Genomic DNA, 16,660 nt, shown 5'->3' with positions numbered 1-16,660 from the left:
CTCATTATCGAGGGAGTTCAGTGCAACGGTAAATTGTATATAAAAAAATGTTTTCTTACCTGTGATAAAAATTAGAGAATTTCACTGTATGTCTAAGTTTCTGGAAAATGTATGAAAAAAATTATAGAAATGAACTACTTTTAACGATGTCAGTAATTTTACGAAATCAACCAATGACAGAGAGTCATGATACATTTCCGGTCACCAATTAGGACAACTCACCGTAGAAAACTTGAGATGTCTCAGGCGGGTAATTTCAAAATCATAACGTCGATACATATACATATTTTTTTTAATAAATTTGGCTTTGTTTGATAGTCAACAAATAAAATACCACTGAACTTCCTCATTCCTGAAATACCACCTTGAATATAATGTTGATTAATTGTTACTTTTTCAGTCAATAAAATTAATGGTATAATCAGCAATATGTGTCCAGATTTCCACTAGATATTACTTATGATTTGTTAAGAAAAATATAACTGCAACAAGCATTTTTTTTGTATTTATGCCGAGATAGTATTAAAGTACTTTATTATGTTCTATTTAATTAATTTAAAATTACTCCCAAAAATCAGTTACAACCTTCTAGCTGATATATTCTCTAATGCCTTATAAATATGATAGATTCCCCACCTTTCTCCCTAAACATCCAAGTACTTCCCGGTGCCACTAAATACTAATCCTACTAAAATTTCCAAAACTTCCAATCTTTAATTGGAATTCCTTAAAATTCACCTTATTTGTCTGTGGTCTCTATCTATCATATAACACGACATTGGTAAAACATCAAAATCGTGATTTGTCATTCATTTAAAAATGATTTATTAAATGATTTATTTAGAACTCTTTGAAAATGGCCACTAAAATTTAAATATTTGGGTAAATTATGAGAACGCTAATATTAATAACATCAAAATAGTGATTTGTCACTCACTTAAAAATGATTTATTAAATTAGTTATTTAGAACTCTGAAAATGGCCACCAAAATTTAAATATTTGGGTTAATTATAAGAATGCTAATATTTCTTTCAAAACTATTCTATTTACTGTTGTCATAATGTACCATTTAAAAAAAACCTAAGTTGACATTAGAAAAAAGGACATTTTGTAACCTTGGTGACATTTCTATAATCAGCATTTATGAAACAACAATTTATTACCGTAAAACAATATGAAAATATTCCAGTTTTTTTTTGTATATTTTTAGGAATTTTTAATGTCATCCCGATGTCCAAATAAATAAAATGGTTCACACTCAGATGTTCCATCTACATTTGTTCTTTTTTCGAATTTTTCTTGTATCATTCTTTTATTTGTACTTAAAACTAACAATATTTTGAATGAGAGACATACATTTTACAAATTATTTATTGTACATGATTAAAAAATTAAGTTGTATATTGTAAAAGAATGATCGCGTAAGTAACAAAGAGGTAAGTCTAAAACCTAATGCTAAAGTTTTTGTGTTCCTGTTTTGAGAGCTGTTCCCAGTTGTGCAACTCACAGCGCTCGATCTTACAACCTGGTGATCCTGTGTTAGTCAACCACCCAATCCTAGAAACAAATAAATTATTATTGGCAGACACAAAAAAGTTACTAAATTTTTTTGAGGCTTAGGGTTTGTATTTGTAAAGCTTATGCGAGATTTGAATTTCAATTAAATGATGCGTGGACTTCATATTACCGAAGCAATCTCATGCTTGATCTGAAACGAGTTTTACAGGATTCTGAGTGATGTGATTAATCGTAAGTATTACGAAAGAACCCGCATGTTCAGAGGACCACTGGTTAAACCTGAGGATGTTAGAGCACTCGCACCCTACCCGAATAATCTGATACTTGAAAAGACCTGGGCCCTGATTACAATGGGAAGTTAACAGTTATCTTCGACTGTATAATGAAAAATCGATATTTGTGTACCAAAATAAGTATATTTGCATGAACATTTCAAGTATCTTCGTCGGTAACCTATAATTGAACATGTTATGGAGAAAAAATTGTATCTATATTCTGCTTTTCATACAAAAAACTTAATTTTACTTTGAAGATAAATGTTAACTTCCCATTGTAATCGGGGCCCTAAGCCGCAATTACAAACGCTATCTTCATCGGTACATATCGAGACGGTATACTCAACATTTCTACTATCTATCTCGGTATGGCAAACTTTGATTTACCGACATGTCGATACGTGCTTTCATTATGTCATCTCAGACATCATATATATGAAACTTTGCTTTATTCAATGTTGAATTAAAATGTAAATATTCCTCTTTTTTACATCCATTTATTCAAGAAAAATAATTAAACATAACTAAAATATTATTAAGAAAGATCAGGAGTGTTTACAGGAAATACTTGATGTATATACCTTAATGTGTGATTTTTTTGACTAGTGCATAAAAGTAAAAATTGAATAAATAAACGAGAAAATGTATACATACATATTAAATTTTTAATTCTACGCACTCTTAAGTTTTTTTTAATGGTAGGTATTAAAATGAATAAGAACCATAATATCAAGTAGGTAATGATAATTATGAAGTTATAAAGTTTCAAGTTTTTTTTTACCTTTATTGAGGTCTTCTACCAAAACAAGATATGTTAAGTGAGGTTGTTTTTTATTTACCGGCTAGTAAAAATCCTTTCGCGTTTTAATTAGGTACCTACATTTATTTATAATTTACATTTTGACATGTTTTTTTTGTTTGACCTAATTTGTTTAATTTTCAACGATATTTGTAACTTAACTGTAATATGTCAACATGTGAAATTATTAATAATTTGGATAAACATGATACTTGTGAAAGAAGATTTTTTTATACACAGTGATTTTATTATATTTTTAAAATAAAAATAATATTGACGTAACTCCTTGAACACATAGTAGACTGCTCGGTCAACGTTGAAATAGTGCTATGCTGTTTGCCTAACTTTCTCCCGAGAAGAATGAGAAATAATTATTATGACATTTTTTTTAATGATTGCAAGTGTGCATAGAATTCACAATAACTTTACGTAGCGTCGTAGCAAGGTCATGAGCGTCCATGGCAAGATTTTAATTTTGCGCCCCCCGAGACTTATTTTTTAGGAATAGAAAGCTAAATGGAGGCTGTGGTTCTGCAAAATGGACTGTGGTTCTGCAAGTTGCGCCCCTGACAACCGCCCGTCTGGCCACTTGGTCAGCCCCTAGCTACGGCGCTAACTTTACACATTCGCGTTTAAAACATTATTCAATAGTTTTCTGGACTAACATTTACCGTAAGACTAATAATCTAGCGTTAATGATTTCCAACAGTTCGAAATTAATGTTTTATGCACCATTTGATGGTGTTAGTAAAATATAAGAGGAATAAAATTGTAATACAATACTGCTCTAATACATAAATAATATATATATTTTATGTTAAATTCTATTTTTGTTTTGACACATTCCACAAAAACGGATAAAAATTAGGTAGACTACTAAAAAGCGCGTTATTCAAATCTGTCTTTCAACGATATTATTAGGTTCCTTTTGGTTCATTAAGAAATATTTGGAAAATTGGCACGCAAATTATACCTTGACCATGCTACTCAAGTCAAGGTGTATTATTATAATAATTTAATATCGATGACTTTCACACGCCGCGCCGCGCTATGCTGTCATTTTTGGAAGAGTTCCAAATAAAAATAAAAGTTGCCATTTTTATTTCAATGTACGCTAACGCCACTCAAATCCAAATTGTAAACAACGACCCGTTACGTAAAATAAAATACCAAACTGAAATGTTTTCGTCTTCTAATGTAAAAATAACTTTCGATCGTTATTTTTCAGAAGAAACAAGAAACCTTAAAGTGCAGAGGTGAATTATGAAGCAGGAAAATAAAGATGCATAACCTATTTTCAGCCTGAATTATGTTCTTAAAATATAAACGAAATATGATCTCTCGAAAGTTGTGCAAAATCGTCAATTGAAAAGTCAATTTTTTTGTGTTTATAAAATCAAATTTCAATTTTTAGCATATCTACTTTCAAATGAAAGCGAACACTTTCATTCAAGAAATAAAAGACGAGTGATAGGTTACGAGATACCTACGGGTTATTTACTTTAGCAGTGGGTCAGTGCTTTCATAATTAAAATAAACAGGTACCTACCCATAATAAATCCCAAAGAATAAACTGATAAAGTGTCGGTACTATGAAATTCCCTAAAAAATAGACACAATAGTAGAATAATCGTTAACGTGTAGAAGGACGAAATAATAATCTTAGCATATTACAACAGAGATAAATAACATTTTAAGAACAAGATGAGGGTAAAGACCAGACAATGCCTAAAAATAGTTTTCAATTTTGATACTTCTTCTTGGACCAGGTGGATTTACCAACAATGTTTTATCAAATTGAAAAATATTTTCAGGCGTTGCCTTGCATATTGAATTATTTCAGTTACACATAACTGAAATAATTAATCTGATGAAGCTCACCCGCAGTTTCAGCTCTTTAACTTCACAAACATCAACAGATGGAAGAATTGAAGGAATACGGATATTCTAATATAGCAGAATGGCGATTGTTACACAGCGTGAAAAGTGACCACGCAAATCAGGCACAGGCCATGCCTATGTGGGATTTTTTGTTTTTATAAATAAAGTGAAATATTATGTAATAAATGTAACAAAAAATTGTAAATAAATAAATAATAGGTCATAAGCCATGCAGATTCTTATTATTCTTATTCTTAGAGGCAGAGGTCAGTGCTATTCAAGCTCCTGACGTCACTGCGACCTGTGAAGATCTATTTTGTGACGGGCCCCCGTGAATAGTTCTCGCCCTCCAAGCCCAAGTCTATAAAGAGCTTGGCTACTGTGTGGAAGGCGAGAGCTTACATTTTGCTAAATCTCCCCCTCCAAGCATAGGTCTGTAAAGAGCCTAGCTACTGCCTGGAAGGCGAGAGTCAGATCCGTAAAGTATCGGGCTATTAGGTAGGGGGCGAGCTCTTTAATATCCTCAGGTTTAACCAGTGGTTCCCTGAGGATAAGGCTGCTTTTATGGTGTAAAGCATCACATCACATATAATGTGTATAGGTGTTTCCTCACCTGCACTGCAGAACCTACACCCAGAAGTTTGGGAAAGGTTCATTGTAGCAAGGTGTTAGGCCATGCAGATACCTAGACTTTTATATTCTGTTCTCTAAAATGTTTTTCATCTCTGTTGTAATTGGCTAAGATAATTATTTCGTCCGTCAACACGTTAACGATTATTTTACTATTGTGCCTATTTTTTAGAAAAGTTATTAGCACCTACCTGTAGATACCTAGACTTCTATATTCCGTTTTCTAAAATGTTATTCACCTCTGTATGTATGTTAATATTAACAGCTCCCTAGAGGGTTGATTCCAGTCCTTATCTACGAAAATTTGGACAAACTCAAAACATTGTTGAAATAATAATGGTTTAAAGTGTTAGTAGTAGAGGCGAATGTTACCGGGTGTAGAATCTAAAATCGTAGAAGCCGAATAATGAGGGAAAGTAACGGAGAGATGGCGTTAATCCAATGTAAATGGAATTGGGTAAATACGATAAAATTAACGGTAAAATTTAATTGCGTAATTTCTGTCGACAGCTGTATCCCGAAATCCAAAAAAAGTGTTTGTTTGCAGATAGATTCATAATTGACGACCGTTTTCACAAAATTAAATTTCTACAAAAAAAAAACAAATGCGTTTTTTTTGTATATAAATGGGTTCTTCCGTGTGAGCTTTATCGATTGATGAAATAAAACTTTATCAAAACTATATATATGCGAAGTTGTAGCGGTTCAAATATCGTGATTTTTTTTACAAAACAAAATAACTACACTACATAGAGTTTTAACAAAGCGAAATATCCACATATTTTTTTTGGGGTGTTAAGTTTTTTAAAATTAAAAAAAAAAAAAAACAACCAAAACATGATTTCGGACAAGAAAGAAGAAGTATAATAATAATAATAAAATAATATTATTTGAAATATATTTTGTTATCACTTTATTTGTGCTATGTAAAAAATATAGGATGTAAATACCTAAATGTGTATATTTACATAGGTTCTTAGATATGTAGTAGACATAACATTTTACAAAAAATTAGTTTAAAATGATTTCATGCAAAAGTAAACTTATTTAATTCCCAACATAAATCAATTTTCCATACATTCCTATCACAAAAATATATGTAGATATTTCTTTTTTGTGAAAATTCGTGAATTTAGAGCATTTTAATAAATAACTTTACTGATTGTTGATTTTTAGTAAATGTGTAAGGATTTTATAAATTTGAAGTAAATTGAAAGTCATTTTTATTTTATTTGAAATTGTAATAGTTTTATTTTTAACACGAAAAAACCTTCAATTGAAAAATTTACATTTTGTAGATATTTTGCTTTGTTAAAACGGTCCTCAATTTAGATAAATTCATTGTATTTTGAACAACTCGTAGTTAACTATTGTGTGGCTATGTCGTCACACGAGCTACATAGACTTGATATATCTCTCTTATTTATTTAAAAGATAAAGTTGTTTTTTTTGTAATATTCAAACGGATATTTTCACAACAGATTTGGAAAGTAAAACTTGTATAAATATGCTGGATTTTAATACGAAGAATATGTATCCTTCACTATTCGAATAATACGAATGAAAGTGATGCTAAAATAAATTATTTTAGACAAATTTACAAAAAATAAAAAAAAAGCGGATTTGAGATAAATAAGTCACTCAGATACCAAAATAATACAAAAATTCCCTAATTCCACACAATTCATGAGTAAAATAGTTTTTTTTTCAAAAGAATTAAAAATTATCATAATCTCCCCAATGAACTATAAACAGTTAAAACGAATATATCACTAAATAAATTCAAAGTAAATTTAAATATTTTTTTGAACCCGGGTTAAAACTAGTACTGATTTCAATATGTATAATTACTTTCTGTTTTTCTTATTATTTCATGTATTTTTTTCTCATGTCCCAAGCAAAACAGCTATTCACTTTTTTGGAAAGATACAGTTATAACTAAATATTATATAAAGTAGATTGTAATAGAAAAAAAAACATGTATCATTTGATGTCACTACATTAATTAATAAAAAAATAATTGCACAATAAAAAGGTACAAGAAAGATCACGATAATAGAAATTATAACAAAGAAGACAGATATGTTGTTCTGTTCTTGTTCTTGTCTGAAAGAGACAAAAACAAAATAATAAATTTGTTCAATGTCCAATCGGTCGGTTATTGGCAGTAGGCGAGAGTGCGCGCTAGTTATATGACCGACGTATTTATGATTTTTAATTTGTTTGCTATAACAGGCCTAAATTACATTATAAATTTTATAAATTGTTGAAATAGAATTTTATAACGGTATGTCTCTGTGTTTTTTTTCCAATGTGTGAACTTCAGAACATTCTGTCTTTTGTTTGTGGTAACACAATGTTACATCGTCGCGTGTAAACGAATTTTGTAGCACTTATACAGTAAAACAGATTTATTGTGGCATAGGCATCACTTTCATTCGTATAATTATTCTTGGCATAATAAGGATAATTTTTTTAAATTAAAATCCTGCATATTTACACAAATTTTATTTTCCAAATCCGATGTGAAAATGTCCATTTAAAGAATATAAAAAATACAACCTTATCATTTAAATAAATAAGTAGACTCCTGTTTCATAATGGCCACACAAGAGTTAACATGGAAGGTCTTCAATTGAAAAAAAAATACTGAAAAAATATCTGCTTAATGCATAGTGACTGTAAAAAGGCAATACATACATTTATTATATACATATAATGTGTAAGTGTGTAGAAGAACCCGTCCTAAAAAATTTTCTTTACATTTAGTGGGTAATTAATTATAATAAGTTACTAAAAATACTAAATAAACGCTGTTCTGCAGAAACTGAATCAATATCTGTACCTTAGAGGATAAAACACTAGAGTCCAATTTTTGCTATTTTGAAGTTGAAAATGGAGAAATTATCGTAATAAGGTGAATATAAATGAAATAACTAAGTCCACTTTTGCCCTTTGAAGTTGAAATAAAAATTTGAAGTCCAGTTTTGAGGTATATAACTAGAGTAAACATAAGCGTTCGAAATATGTTCCCTCAACCTGCGGCCAAAATGCCTATATGCACGCTAAGATACTGCATAAATCGATCTGGAAAAGCAACCTTTCACGGCAAGTAATGTTCTTATCTTAATCAATACTTGTTTAAAATAGCCATTTTAATGTCAAAAAACGTCTCATAAGTGTGTTACGATTCGTGAGTTATCCCATATCTCCGTCCTGCTCAGTTAGTCGGGCGTAAATCGAAACGACAAACAAAAGTAGCGCGTATGCGGAAGAGAGCGACATACTGAATAGAACTTACAGTAGACCGATGTAAACAGTCCGTGCTTTTTACTACACTACTTGTTTTGCTTGTCAAAGTCGAAGTGACGATACCTGCTACCTCCGCCGATCAATCCCTGTCCTTTGGATAACTTTTTAGCTCGGATTTGTAAGGAGTGTTATCTCTGCATATTATATCTCAATGAAGTCTCAGTATTCCTCTCAGTAGTCTCAGTAGTCCTAGATATACTATTTTAATACGTACTTTTATTATCAAAATAATAATTATTTTACATTAAAGGTTTTTATAGATTGAAATTCTCTCAACTACGTTTTGAGCATGTCCAAATGTTTTCAGATAGGCTGGATTTTCTCCCTAGAGAGTTCTTACGAATCAACCAATGATAAGATAGTTGTGGAAGATTTCCGGTTTGCTTACCGGCAACGGCAGAACTCACCGAGAAGAAGTGGAAGACAACTTCGTGGCCTCCGTGGTGTAGTGGTCAAGACGCTTGACTCACACACAAAAGGTTCCGGGTTCGATTCCCGGTGAGAACACAAAAATCAAAATGTGATTTTTCTCAAGCCTGGGTGTTCTGTGATGTAATTCACCACTGTAATTGGGCCTCCTGGGCTGTTGTGGTGCAAACATAAATAAATAAACTTGAGACGTCAATAATGCGAAATAATTTCAGAAATACAAAACTTCGAAAAATCATATCGCTGATAATACGAAACATAAAAAAAAAAAAATTTTGTCTTAGTTATTTTTTTATATTTTTATTTGTTTATTTTTCCATACATATATTTACATAAATTGGAAAAAATGCCCACAAAGACTTCAGCGTCTGAACGTGGGCCATACCTTTTTAAATTAATTATAAGTTTATAGCTTATAAATATGGTATGACATGACCACGAAAAGAAATTATTTTTAAATGAAAAGACAGTCTCTTAACAAACATTAGAAAAAAATATTAACTTCCTCATCGGTATATTATCTAGTTAAACCGAAGCAACTAATAATAAAACAAATTAAAAGTATTAGAAAAGATTGTACCCAGTAGTTGAGATAGAATGTGTAAAGCAAATTAATTCCTGGATCATGCCCTTGTGCCAATTTCGCATGTGGCTAATTTAATTTCCTGTTTTCAATTCCTAGAAACAGGCAATTACTATTTGCCTACCCACGAGCATAAATCTTTAGTACTTCAATCGATCAATCGCCAAGTATCTATACATAAAACTGATACAACATACGTTGGCGTTGCTATGCAAACTGACGTTAAAAAACAAAAACTCTATGAATATTTTGAATGAATAATCACAAATAAATGTACGTATTTTATATTATTTAATGGATTTTTTTATATTATGCGGTTAATGGTTGGTGGACAGGTTTTGACTAGGATGATGTCAGTTCTTGGATAGGTTGATGCTAGGGTTTTCTCATGAAAAGGTTGATTTATATTTTGGTGGATGTCTGAATCAGGGTGTCTTTAAAACTTCAAATTATCGCGAAAGGGCTGCTCTGTATGAGGTGATACATAATGGCTGGTAGAGGGGTGGACAGTTCTGGTTTCCTGGGGTGCTATTCTGAACAGCTCCCGCGGCCTTAGAAAACACTTTATCTCGCATATTTTTAATGTAATATGATTTATTATGATTAATATGATTTTTCAACGGCCGCGAGAACGTTTGGAATACCAGCCCTGGTCTACTAACGAGCTAATTAACTAAAATGCCCCATCACCGTCACAATGAAAAAGTTCAGTGTTTAAATAAAAAAGAATTGTTCATTTGTCGAACTTACCCAAAAAGGAAAAATTAAAAAATATTCATCGCTTTGATTTTTAAAGTTTGAGATTTTTAAATTACTCCGCCAGTGACGTTACAAGTTCTCGTCGGTGAGTTCTGATGGTTGGTGAGTTGGCTTCCCGGAAACCGAAAATCTATCATTGGTTGATTCGTTAATTCAAAGTAGTTCGAAGGGAAACAATCACAAAGCTAAATTGGTCGTTTTGATATTTAAAAAAAATAAACAAAAGTTGCCATTTTTATCGGAATAAATTCGACTCAACCGGCTTTCGGTCACTATATATTTGTCTGCGTTGCGTCATTCTCACAGCAATGTAAACATAATCCTAATTGCGTCGCTTTCGCACTGACACGGAACCTAAATCTCTGAGTAACACAGAGACCGATGTAACTATTTTATCCTTTTCCCACCCGAATGTTGCGTTTTTTTAAATGCAGAAAGATGGATAATGTTCATTGAAGTCGTTTTATGATCTTAACTCATTTAAAGCTTTTTTGAATGATGTTTTCGCCCTGAAGGTGCAATATGTACATACCTATATAAGCTCAGAGGGCATTTAGAAAATTGCAAATCACATTAGTATATCTGTGCCATAAAGGATAAAACACAGGTATCCACAAGTTAACAATGCAGAAATTATAGCAATAAGGTATACGTGAATGAAACGGCGAAATCCACTTTCGTCATAAAAATGCCTTTTTAAATTGAAATAAAAATCAAAAGTCCACTTTCTTTTAATGTAAAAACATCCTTGTTTCCTGAACATTTCGTTCAATGTGATTCCCGTGGTTTATGCTTTTAGGTAGATGTATGTAATTAGTCTTTAATGAGGAGTAAATCAATAAGGTTTATAAATAAATAAAATGTGAAGCATCCAAAATTACAGTTGACGGAAATAACAAATAACTGGAAATGTAATAATGCCTGCCAACGTATACTTATGTGCGACTAGTTTGCATATAATATACACATGTATATTATACATGCTTAAACACGCACACTTCTAAAAAAAATACATATTTTTACAAAAGTATTTCCGGATGCGACCCTATTTTTTAGATCGGGGTCATGATTTCATTTATATGTTTCTAGAGAAAGTGTATTTACGTCTCTGAAAATGATGGTTCGAATTTGAAAACCGAAAAATCTGACCCGCTAAAAAATGATTTTTTTAAACCAGTAAAAATAAATACATTAAATAATTATATCTGTTAGTGCGTAGGGTAATGGCAGCATGAATGCTCGTTCCAGATAACAAACAAGCCACGCTGTTTCTCTGTAGGTAACCTTAGTAACAGAAAAGATAAAACAGCTCTATATTTATATACAGACGTCCGCTTCCTCGAAATTCATGCATCTTCTTATGCACGCATGCCGTTTACTCCAACTTTTGACGTGTCTATTTTAGATATCTTTCTCAGTCTTCATTTTCTGCATTAATCAATATTTGCACCGCAAATCATATCCGTCTTTTCACTATGCATTAGTTCTACATATACATGTCCAAACCATCTCTGCATCCTTTTCCTAATGTTGTCGATAATGCTCGTCTTAGGCTTGCCCGCTCCACAGATCTCGAAATCTGTACACATATTGGACCACTTCACACGCATCGTTTAAATCCACACGGTACGATAAAATTATGATGGATTGTTAAATTATATTGAATTTATTTAAATTTTATACAGCGGCTATTCGGGTAAAAATCCCACAAAAAAAATCGAGTGGAGATTTGTGTGCAGGTTATTATGTTTTTCTGGATTTAAATATCGTGGGTATACTGGCAAAAAACATTAGCTCGAAAATATGCAGATTTGACTTACTGATGCAGTTTTGTAAAGTTTTTAATGCTCTACAAACCGGCAAAATACATTACGTCATATTAAATTTTATATATCTTTAGTTTTAAAAATAAATTTGAGGTTAAGTCGTATACCGGGTATTTTATTTAGGCTAAAAGCTTTCAATATCTATATATTTACTTTATATAAAATTAAGTAACGGAAAAATAAAAAACAAGTAAGAACAAGAAAATAAGCACTTATCGTCGTACTAATAAGATATAAAATAGTAAAATTGGAAAAAAACTTAAATGCTTGAATTCTCAAAACAGGGGTTTGAGAGTTAAAGTTTTTTGCCAGTATACCCGCGATATATAAATATAGTAAAACATTACATTACATTACAAAAAATATTAATTAACCCTGTGTTATTCTATCGTTAACTCACCCTGTCATTTTTATCATGGCGTGAAATGGGCCATAGTAGATAGTTGTACCACGCATTTGGCAGAGAGATTGCATTCCGAGATCGTTTAGCCTACTTCATCCTCGTTTTATTTAAAAAATGCTTCTTTTACTTCACCACCATACCTCGGAGTTCTTAACAAAACTCAATTATATTTTTTTAGTAATAAAATGAAATGTGCTTACGAAAGCTAAAACGTGTAGGTTTACCCTAACAAAATATGGTGAATTTGTATTTAAATGTCGAGGTTACCACTTTTGTCCGAGATAGTTTTAATAAAGAAGTATTTACATAAGTGTAAAGAAACTTACATGACATCTATTCTGTCCTTGGGTCCCTGTATTTTTCCTAAAATAGTTCCTCTTTTGGAGTTTTTCACCCAACCTCCCACCTGAAGTTGATCAGCCAACTCCCGACAGTACTTCGTAAAGTAAAGACCTAAAACGAATAATTCACTATTTTACATTACTATCATTTATTATTTTATTCCCACTACAATCGTTTCAAGATATTGGTTGTAGATACAGCAAATCTTCTGTTCGTCTAATAAACATAAACGAGACAGTATTTTGGGTGCCCGAATGTTTGTGGACCAGGCTGGATTCCACTCTCTAAAGAGTTGTCAAGATTGAAATTTATTGGAACAGAAAGGAAAAGTATGTTTAAGAAGGGAGCATGAAAGTCTGTGCATTTCATTTACATGACAAATGACCTGTCGTTGGCTTGTTTAAGTGGCCACTTTACACACTGTGTAACATTCACCGCTCTCCCTATGTTTGAACACCCGTTATTAAATCAACCGGATAAGTAGATGTACAAAAAATGAGAAGTATTTTCAGACGTTGCCTAGTAGGTCAAAGAGGAAGCTCAGTAATAAAAAAATAGACCAAGCCAAAAAACAATTTAATTAAAAAAATATATTTATGACGTTTAGTTTTATAATTTTGAAATTAATTCGCCCGTGGCGTCACAAGTTCTAGTCGGTAAGTTCCGCTGATTGGTAAGTTGGCTTCCCAAAACTGTAAATATATCACAACACTCTATCATTGATTTATCCCAGTAAAATAAAGTAATTCACTTATATTAAAACATATTTTTTTTGTACATTTTATTTATTTATATATTTTATTTTATTTTATAAGGCAGGATTCAACAAAGACATAACAGAAAACATACAGTTTGAAAGTAATCGTCGATACAATTTCATCATCATTATTCCCTTTCCGCACCTGGTGCATAGGGCACTGCATTGGTACACCAATCGCAGCGTATCTTGTTTTTTTTTGTTATGGGTAAGATGATCAGTCTTACGCTTCTGGTACAAGTCCAGGGACTATGAAATATTCTAGAGTGAAAACACCGTTTTAAATAAATATTTCATATCAACCATGTCGGGAATCGAATCCGAGACCTCTTGCATCGTAATCATTTGCGCTGACCACTATGCCACAAGGTTAACGATTATAATTTCACATGCATGTACAAGTATATCTTCAATTATAGAATCACACAAAATAGATAGAATTAAATTTTCAAGAAACTTCGCCATTAAATTACATCGGGTTGTGCTCCTGTGGCTAGTGTCTAGGACTCACGGACCAAAGGTCCGTGGTTCGAAACCCACTCTACCCCAACTCGATTCCATTTTCTAATAGTGAGTTATTTACAACTCGTTGAAAATGGCCCTCAAAATTAAATATTTGGGTAAAGCATAAAAACGCAAATATTTCTTTTTTCTATAAAAAAAAAATAAAATCCTATTTTTGCCGCGTTTAAGAAAACATTTTTCATATCCAATTTCCCATAGCACTGAACTTCCTCTTTCAGCCAGATAAATCTTACCCACAGCAATAAAGGTTTCAACTCTTTAACCTCTCAAAGGTCAACATTGAAAGCTTCCACCACTTACCCGGATCCGGTTTAGAGGTCTTGTGGCCTCTTTTCAGACCCACACGTTATCGCAAAAACAAATTTTAAGCTTTGATGAGCGATTAATTTCATTCAAAATATTTAAAAAAAATCTTTGTAAATAAAATATTTGCGTTATTTAGAATTGATATTTTTTACTTTCATACTGTCGCCGTTAGTGCACCTTGGAATTGGGAAAAATTAAATCTAGGGTAACGGACAAATTGACTATTTATACTAAGATTAACAGATAGATGAGTTGAGGAAAATGTTAAAACATATGTTAAAACAAAAAAAATGTTAAAACATAGGCAAAATAGTGAATGTTACACAGTAATGTGGCCACTTAAACCTGCCACGAATGCCTAAACTTTCGAAAATGTTTTCCCTCTCTGTGGCAATAAATTTCACAATACAGAATTATTTTAATATCTCACCCCTGTAAGGATAAGTTCTGACAGGGATTCTCATAGATATATGAAAATTCTTTATCGTACATGTAAATAATAACGAGCAATATATTATTTATTTTATGTAATTTTTCACCTAATCCCGAAAATAATTCACCCTTACCCCCGAAAAAGAATTGCTAAAGTGCAAGACAGATTACATTTACATTCTTTAACTTCTATAAAATAATATAATGATAGTTAGGGCATTATATTGTGATAGGTGGGACATTTAATTTCAGAATTTGACCAACTTTGAGTTGAAACCACAGATATATATTATCTATTCAGTGGTTGTAATTTGTCATCAGAATTCATACAATTTTAAAATTTTGTTTTAAAACAAGATAAAAAAACTATTTTATTATACTGTTTTCAAGAAAAGACCAATTAGTCAATACGTTTTGTGTAATTATTATTTGAATGAATGTGACTGGTGGGACGCTGGAAAATCCCATCTTCTACTCTTGTACATTTGAAGTAGAATTTATGCCAAACTACGCAATGTAACTGAGAGATTATTTTATGTTACAAAGCATGTATTATTGAACGCCTGTGTTTAAAAAGAAGTCGAATAAAAGTTGTAGAAAAAAAACTAAATTGTGATTGGTAGGACAGAGCTTTGTGGCTATTGGAATTTCTGAATTGTAAACGTGTTTGAAACGTAATAATTCATAAAAAAGACATTTAGCCATGTTATTATTAAATAAGAGGTGATAAATGGAAAGAAGAAATTAACGTCATTTCCAACTTTACATAGAATGGTCTAGTTGTAACTTAACAATAAATATAGCACAATAAAACGACACTTTACACCTTATTTTCTTATATTTATATTCAATTGCTTGTGTAACAGAGGTTGGACACATGTTCTTAATATTGAAAACACACACCTTGAGTAACGAAATTAAAAGTGAACCTGCGAAAATTAACCTTTGTAAATTAATTGGTTTTATGAATAAATCGATTTAGTATAATAAAAAAATTAAACCAAATATGCTTATAACTATGTTGTAATTTTATATTATTCAATCATCTATCAATTTGATGAAAATCATCCAATTAAAAGTTGGAAGTAAAAAAGTTGCCGAAATCTCCGACTACGATTTCCATCAAATAATAACATTTTAAAACGAATATTATAAATTTTGAGAAGGTTCTTATTACATAAACGCACACACACACATTTTTCATCGCAGAATTGTCTACTTTAAACACCAACACGGTTGACCTACAAACACTTTCCACTGAAAACAATCTTCGAGTCGCGCACAATAAAACGCTTGGAAGAAAATTCACGGAAAATTCGTTTTCAATCTTTCTTTGACTCCGCCCTCGGGAGTTCCGGCGGTGGGCGGAGCGCCACACCTGAGGCTGACGGGTATTTATTTACCTTGGACGTTCCCGTACACCTCGTACTCCACGGAGACAATGCCGACGTGATCTTCCGCCCCCATCTCTGTCACTAATCACTGAATCTTCTCTACTCGCCACTCGCGCCCATCTCCAAGTATAAATAGTCCAGCACCCGGCTATTTCCATCCTTTATCCCACCAATGCGCGATGAAGCGTCTTGAGCCGTTTCGTAATGACAGCCGAGGACGCGAACTTCCGATTGATCAATTAGAGATGGCCACAGAATGTGTCAATGCAAATCACCGCGGGTTGGTCACTGATTCTAACAGAGAGGATGCTTCGAATTACAAAGATCTATCCGGATGTAATGCGAGAAGATTATTTAAATTTTTCACATTCCTCACATTTGTGCCAAATAATTATGTCGGTTTGAAGGGTTTCGACATTGATATAAACAATACAAAGTCAACACGTTTACTATTTAGCCAATCAACGAATTAAAACCCTAATATATTT

The 16,660-nt window shown here is 32.0% G+C and overlaps 1 protein-coding gene across 1 annotated transcript; it reads right to left on the bottom strand.

Annotated features, from left to right (window-relative positions):
• Positions 1–1,358: 1,358 nt before the first annotated feature.
• LOC148282064 (acylphosphatase-2) lies at positions 1,359–16,307 on the bottom strand. The gene is made up of 3 exons (XM_088225695.1): positions 16,182–16,307; positions 12,743–12,869; positions 1,359–1,558 (listed from the first exon to the last, which is right to left on the bottom strand). The coding sequence occupies exons 1-3, from the start codon at positions 16,243–16,245 to the stop codon at positions 1,444–1,446; spliced, it is 306 nt and encodes a 101-aa protein (XP_088081821.1). The 5' UTR covers positions 16,246–16,307; the 3' UTR covers positions 1,359–1,443.
• Positions 16,308–16,660: the final 353 nt, after the last annotated feature.

This window comes from Micrasema longulum, unplaced genomic scaffold, assembly GCF_059751315.1.
Source record: "Micrasema longulum isolate JH-2025_06_02 unplaced genomic scaffold, ASM5975131v1 h1tg000381l, whole genome shotgun sequence".
In the NCBI taxonomy this organism is placed as follows: domain Eukaryota; kingdom Metazoa; phylum Arthropoda; class Insecta; order Trichoptera; family Brachycentridae; genus Micrasema; species Micrasema longulum.
Note: the sequence above shows the minus strand (reverse complement) of the source record. Positions and strands in the feature narration are given on the sequence as shown.

What these genes read in the sequence shown, in the direction of transcription:
- LOC148282064 (XM_088225695.1), bottom strand. Translation starts at nt 16,245, where the DNA reads ATGGGGGCGGAAGATCACGTCGGCATTGTCTCCGTGGAGTACGAGGTG. An exon ending in GGTGTACGGGAACGTCCAAG is followed by an intron (nt 12,870 to 16,181) that starts GTAAATAAATAC and finishes TATTCGTTTTAG; the next exon opens with GTCTTTACTTTACGAAGTAC. An exon ending in AAGGACAGAATAGATGTCAT is followed by an intron (nt 1,559 to 12,742) that starts GTAAGTTTCTTT and finishes ATTTGTTTCTAG; the next exon opens with GATTGGGTGGTTGACTAACA.